Source organism: Palaemon carinicauda, chromosome 17 (assembly GCF_036898095.1).
Source record: "Palaemon carinicauda isolate YSFRI2023 chromosome 17, ASM3689809v2, whole genome shotgun sequence".
In the NCBI taxonomy this organism is placed as follows: Eukaryota; Metazoa; Arthropoda; class Malacostraca; order Decapoda; family Palaemonidae; genus Palaemon; species Palaemon carinicauda.
Window position 1 is genome coordinate 80,821,081 of NC_090741.1, and position 7,500 is coordinate 80,828,580.

A 7,500-nucleotide genomic window follows, 5' to 3' on the forward strand; every position below is an offset into this window, starting at 1 on the left:
CAAATTGAAGTCATGATGAAATTCTGGAAAATTAATTATATCTCCATTGGATGGGAATAAATTGTAACTATTATGTGTAACGCATCGGTAAACATAGCTCTAAAAGCATCTATTTATCTATAGAGATATGACAATAGAGCATGGCTGTAATGGCTTAGTGTATAAGAGAGAGAGAGAGAGAGAGAGAGAGAGAGAGAAGAGAGAGAGGAGAGAGAGAGAGAGAGAGAGAGAGAGAGAATCAGCCACTGTACTGTTATATACTGTACATCTTGCGTGAGAGAGAGAGAGAGAGAGAGAGAGAGAGAGAGAGTGTCAGCTACTGTATCAAATACTGTAGATCATGGCTGAGAGAGAGGAGAGAGAGAGAGAGAGAGAGAGAGAGAGAGAGAGAGAGAGAGAGAGAGAATCAGCTACTGTACTGTTAGATATTGTACCTCTTACCTTAGAGAGAGAGAGAGAGAGAGAGAGAGAGAGAGAGAGAATCAGCCACTGTACTGTTATATACTGTACATCTTGCCTGAGAGAGAGAGAGAGAGAGAGAGAGAGAGAGAGAGAGAGAGAGAGAGAGAGAGAGAGAGAGAGATTCAGCTACTGTATCAAATACTGTAGATCTTGGCTGAGAGAGAGAGAGAGAGAGAGAGAGAGAGAGAGAGAGAGAGAGAGAGAGAGAGAGAGAGAAAGAGAGAGAGAGATTAGTTACATAGATAAGAGTTAAGATACATTAAATCAAATTATATCAAAATTGCACTACAAACCCATGATCACAGAAATAGTACCATCCAAAGAACGAACCAAAAAACCACTAACGCATTTTTTTCCGTAAACACTGCGTATACGCAGAGACCGGCGATGCACAAACCCGAATGCCCTTTTTGCAAACTCGATTTCCAGTTGTTTACGCTTCTCCCTCGTTCGTGCCTCCGGTCCACAAAACGAAACGTCCCCAATTTAGGCCACTGCTAAATCGCTCTGAACACAGCAACGATTGCAGCATGCACGATGTTACAACCATTATTTTTGTTGCCTTTTTTTAGCTCCACCGGAAAGAGTTTTTCCCGTTCATGATTAAACAGTGAATTTTAATTATTTTTTTGTGTTTTTGGAGGGGAGTTTGTATAGTTCAATGGTGTGTGTTTGTATGATCAGGGCCAGGAGGAGTATGGGAAGAGAGACGGGTTGGGGCAAGTGGGGAGAAGGGGTGAATGTGGTAAGAAGGGGTAAGTGGGGAGGCGGTAAGTGGGGAAGAGGGGAACAGTGGGGACGAGGGGAAAACTAGGCAAGTGTGAAGGAGAGGTAAGTGGGGAGAGGTGTCAAGGTGGTAGGCGAGGGACAAGTGGGGAGGAGGGGGAAAGTTGGGAAATGGGGGGCAATTGGGAAGTGGGGACCAAGTGGAGAAATGGTGGTCAGTGAGGAAGTGGGGGCAAGTGGGGAAGTGAGGACAAGTGCGAAGTAGGGGAGGAGAGTAAGGGGGACAAGTGGGGAGGAGGAGGCAAGTAAGTGGGGATGTGGGGGCAGGTGGTGAGTAGGGGAGGGGAAGTAGGATACAAGTGTTGATGATGGGTTTCTTGTGGGGAGGAGGGCGGGGCAAGTGGGGAAGTGGGCAAAAGGGGAGTAGGTGAATAGAGAAGGGGGCAAGTGGGAAAGTGAGAGGCAATTGGGGAAGTGGGGGAAAGAGGGAAGTGAGGAAGGGGAGGAGGGGGACAAGTGGGGAGGAGGGGGCAAGTATGGAAGCTGTGGGGCAATTGGGGAGAAGGGGGACAAGTGGGGAGTAGAGGAGGGCAGGAAGTTGACAAGTGGAGAGGAGGGGGAAGTGAGGAAGTGGGGGCAAAAGGGGAGTAGGGGAGGGGAGGAGGGGGCAAGTGGGGAAGTGGGAGCAAGCAGGAAGTAAGGAAGGGGAGGAGGGGGACATGTGTGGACGAGGGGAGGGGAGTAGGGGGACAATTGGGGACGAGGGGAGGGGAGGAAGGGGACAAGTGGGGATGAGGAGGGTAAAGGGGGAAGTCGCAGCCAAGTGGGGAGTAGGGGAGGGGAGGAGCGGGCCAAGTGGGGAGGAGTGAGCCAAGTGGGGATTTCAGGGGCAAGTGGGGAGAAGAGGGACAAGTGAGGATGATGGTGGCAAGTGGGAAGGAGGGGGCCAAATGGGGAAGTCGGGGGAAAGTGGGGAGTAGGGGAGGGTAGGAGGAGGACAAGTGGGGATGATGGGGGCAAGTGGTGAGGAGGGGGCAAAGGGGGGAGGGAGAGTGAGGGATTGTGGGGGAGGAGGGGGCAAAGTGAGGAAGGGAAGTGTGGGATTGTGGGTGGAGGAGGGGGGAAAGTGGGAAGGGGGAATGTGGGATTTTGGGGGGAGTAGGCATCATAAGGAGGCTGGGGAATCAAAGCAAAGAGAAAACAAACATCGAGTTGGACCAACAGATCAATATATTTGTAAACAACTGGTCTAAGAAGGAATGCTGCAAGGCCTATTGGAAGGACGATTTAGAGCACGAGTTCTGTAGGCCTACGGATCAGGTGCCATAATGTCAAGATACTGAAATCATAGGCAAAAGAACTTGATGCTTAAATAACAGATTTTATTCTGTATAACTTTAATCACAGTACTAAGACTAAAAATGAGTTTATTCTTTATTGCAATGCCTCTATTCCCTTTTTTGAACTTTGCTGAAGAAAATGAAAATGGAATGAGATAAAGTAGTATTGAAATTTGTAAAATCATTTAAAGATCTATTTTAAGATCTGATTTGCACAGTGATAATTCTAAGTGTCAAGTAAACATATTTATAGTGATATTACCCGTGAAAATATATTATCAAGTAATAATTTTTTTGAAGTGATAAGTTTATCAAATAAACTATGTTATTTGAAAAGGCAGACATAATTGATAATCTATATTATTCCTTGCTGTTTAATAATAATAATAATAATAATAATAATAATAATAATAATAATAATAATAATAATAATAATAATAATAATGGAGAGAAAAAAAGAGAAGCTGCATCATTTACCACAATTGGAGAAATAACAAAAACAATAACAACAAACTGAAAATGAATTAAAATTAAAACTAGACAAATTTTCCTCGGTCTCAAAAAATAGAACAAAAATGTAAAAAAAAAAAGTTAAAAGTACAATAATATTCAAACTGTACCGTGAAGAAGTTTTTACAATGGCAATACCGAGAAACCGGAAAATGAATTGAATTTGGGAGTGAACTGAATCCGGATGAGGTCAAGACTGGTCGGTGTGAAAGGTCACGAGAATTTAAGTAAAGGTCACTAGAGGCGAAGGTAAAGGCAGTGAGGGTGATGTGATATTATTAATATTATTATTATTATTGAAGTAGTAGTAGTAGTAGTAGTAGCAGCAGCAGCAGTAGTAGTAGTATTAGTAGTAGTAGTAGTAGTAGCAGTAGTAGTACTAAAATATTTTTATGCAATTTTCTATTTTGCTAAAGACAAATATGAAAATATGAAACAAGCACTGAAGAAACTATCTTATACTTTTCAGTGTTAATCCTTTATTACTTGAATTGATCAATTTTCTTCTTCTTTTCCATGATTTTAATTTGTCGCTTTTTACCTGTCTCTGCTTTCCATATAGTTAGTGATACAGATTTTTTTTTTTCACATTCGTTTCGACTCCCATATCCTCTGATAGTCTTTTTCTTGCTTTTCCTTCCTCAGTTATTCTTTAATTCCTTTTCACTCCATGTTTCACTTTCCCTGTATGTAAATACATCCTAATATATTTGCAAAGGAGTGATTCTAAAAGAATTTTACCTTCAAAATACAGCCTGACATTATCTAGTACAAATGCCTAGGGTATACTGCATAAGCATATGATTAACATTAATTACAAACGTACTTAATTATGGTGTGATCTTCCGGAAGTAATGGTGACATTTCCGATGACAACTTATTCATTATTTTCTGTTGCACTGCAATGAACAAAACCACTAAAAGCATCAATAACATATTCAGTATATTAATTATTTTTAGTAATTAAGGGTGTAGATATTCCTGCACTTTTGTATAATTAAATCACAAAAATATTCAAATAAAAGTCATATTCAGAATAATTGTATTCGAATAGGTGTCACTACTGACTAATTATGTATTTTTAATTAAAATAAAAAATTAAAATAAATGTGGGATACTAAAAACAAATATTCCAAATACTGTATAAAGCACATTCAAAAACAATATCCATGATTAATTCTATTGCGTTAGGCTACACTAAATCTAGGTTAAGTACCTATAGAAAATTTAATTTTCCCAGCTGTCCTCCAAGCACTAACTGTAACTTTATTAGAAAAAAAACATATTTCATCTTTGGTTACTGAAAATTAGCTCTTTTAGTTGAAAATTTTAAATTTGATAGCATAGAAAACTAGCATTTTTGTTACTTAGAAATAAAAATCTGAGAAAAAACAAATATCTGGGTTGAGCTGAATATTTCTAAATGAATGAAAATATGATAACTGAATTGGTGCTAACAAATTCCATTCCAAATAAATGAAAAAAAAAGTGGAAATAAGCCACCAAAGAACAAAACTATTACCTTTCCAAAGACGAATCTCACGACAAGACAGGGATATCAATAGATTAACAAAATCTACAACATTTAAGGGATCTAGATTTTTGTTAAAAGGACCCCAAAGAATACACTGGATGGCTTTTACCCCTCAGCCAATTCAATATATCACAAGTGACGTCACTGAAAAAACGACCTTCGAGCTAACCATAGTGATCAATGACCTCTCTCTTGAGATATTGATGGTTTTAAGGGAGGTTTTTTTTCAGGTATGAACCAGACGATTAAGAAATGGATAAACCCGGATGAAGGAAGAAAGGGCGATAAATATTCGGAGGAATAATTCGAGTTGGGAGTAGGATATGTTATTTTATATGTGGGATAAAAACATTTACGGTACATAACAGATATATGAAAGTAATAGCACACTGAGGCGATATAGGTTACCGATGATGATTATAATGGACATCAAACCATGAATATTCACTTCATTGATTGAAATATAGAATTACTAGATAAAGTTTTTAATGAATTATCAATACAGGCATGACAGGATACAGTGATGATTCCTATTAATGATATATAAGAAAAGTGGACCAAATCACACAAAATCATTATACCGAATTGAAGTCACTAAATATTGGTAATAGAAAAAGAAAACATAATATATTTGGTCGGGATATAAAAGAGAAGGTTAGAAACCATCAAACGATAATTCGTGCTAAAGGATAATTAACCATGGAGTTGTAACCATTTATGAGTTGGATCACTATTATAATTCAATATTGCATTTATCATGATGAATAATTTGCAATGATGAAATTTTTTTTTGATTTCATAGAAACAAATCTCTTATTCAATCTTGTAGTTCTGATAATGAATAATTTGCAGAGGGGAAATTATTAATATATCAGAAATCAATTTGGCGTCATTGAGTCCGGTTGATGTAATGCCAAAATAGTCAAGATCAATCAATCAACCGTTACAAGAATTGAAAATGCATGACTGGTAGTAGGTGAAAACATGGGTAATAAGATATTTCATACATGCATATATATGCGGTAGATGAACACATAACTAACACTGTACAGGAAGTAAAGTCTTCTCACTGGACAATTTTAAAACTTACCAAATCTGCTTTATCTGGCAACCAGTCCCATAGACTATAATTTATTAGCTTTCTAATAATACAAGGAGAATACTATATATATATATATATATATATATATATATAGATATATATATATATTATTGTTTTTTTTTAAAGTAAATAAAACAAATAATAAGGCCAATATTTATATAAAATTGGTCAAATTTTACAATGAATCACTTAGAAAACAGTACTTTTTAAAAATAAAAAAAATTCACCCTAACACTGTTTCAGAAGAAATTATGTGAAATGTCAAATATTTATATAGATAAGTAACCACAAGAGGACAATTTTGTTTCCATTTTAGTATAATAGATAAAAATAATGGTGCAGTAAACTAAATTGCACGAAAATTTTTAATTTAACAAGACTTTTATTCAAATTGATGTCATGATGAAATTCCAGAAAAAAATTATTATATCTCAAAAGGATGCGAATAAATTGAAACTTGTATGTGTAACGCATCGGTAAACATAGTTTGAATAGCATTTATTTGTGGAGATATGACAACAGCATAACTGTAAATACAGTAGCTTATTGTATAGATATGAGAGAGAGAGAGAGAGAGAGAGAGAGAGAGAGAGAGAGAGAGAGAGAGAAAATATTTGCATAATAAGATTTTGAAGATACATTCGATCAAATTTTGACATAAAAATTGTAATACAAAACGATGATCACAGACAGAGTACCGTCCAAAGAACGAATCTTAAAATTTACTAACGCATTTTTCCCGTAAACACTGCGTATATGCAGAGACCCGGCGATGCACAAACCCGAATGCCCATTTTGAAAAACAGATATTCAGACAGAAATAATTTCTAACCTAATGTAATTATGACATGGCGTGTTGGGAGGCGTATTGAAGAAGTATTCGGCATGACTATTGGATAATAATAATAATAATAATAATAATAATAATAATAATAATAATAATAATAATAATAATAATAATAATAATAATAATAATAATAATAATAATGATAATAATAATAATAATAATGATAATAGTAATGGAAAGATGAAAAAGAGGAGCTGCATCATTTACCAACCTTGCAAAAGTAAAAAAAAAAAAAACAATAACAACAACAAACTGAAAATGCAATAAAACAATGAGAATTTTCTTCGGTCTTATAAAAAGAAAAAAAAAGAAGGGAACAAAAAGTTGAAAGTACAATAAAATTCAGACTGTAACTTGAAGGAGTTTTTGCAATGGCAATACCAAGAAACCGGAAATTGAATTTGAATTTAGGAGTGAACTGAATCCGGATGAGGTCAAGACGGGTCGGTGTAAAAGGTCACTGTTATTTAACTAAAGCAGATGGAAAGGTCACTAGATGCTAAGGTGAGTGAGGGTGATGTGTTATTATTATTATTATTATTATTATTATTATTATTATTATTAGCTCAGCTATAATCAAAGCTGGAAAAGCATGATGCTTTAAGGCAAAGGGCTCCAAGAGGAAATGAAAAAAAGGAAAGAAATAAACTTTATATGATTAAGAAGTAATGATATTAAATATCTTAATGGTGATATGTTTTATAAATATCATCATCACCATCAATATATTGATTATTATTATTATAATCACTAGTATTATCGATTGAAGTATTTAACACTATCATTAGTTATAAGGGTGAACACTCGATTCTCCTAATGTACTGTAAATAGTTTGCCCAATCGCCACCGCGAGGCGCCACCTAAGCCATTCTTTGTAGCTTTATAGGTGTTGCAAATACAGTACCAAAGGGAGGGATTCATATCCTTTTACTAAAGGAGGCTGGGTCCATCAGGACGACATGGCTCTTTCACCCAAAAA

At 36.2% G+C, this 7,500-nt stretch overlaps 1 protein-coding gene across 1 annotated transcript in view; it reads right to left on the reverse strand.

The window, feature by feature from the left end:
- Window positions 1–1,272: 1,272 nt before the first annotated feature.
- The window catches only part of LOC137656430 (uncharacterized), a 26,627-nt gene continuing 20,399 nt past the window's right edge, over window positions 1,273–7,500 (reverse strand). Inside the window, exon 2 of the mRNA XM_068390610.1 lies at window positions 1,273–2,364. Within this exon, the coding sequence (XP_068246711.1) occupies window positions 1,273–2,364 (1,092 nt within the window). The remainder of the gene's footprint in view (window positions 2,365–7,500) is intronic.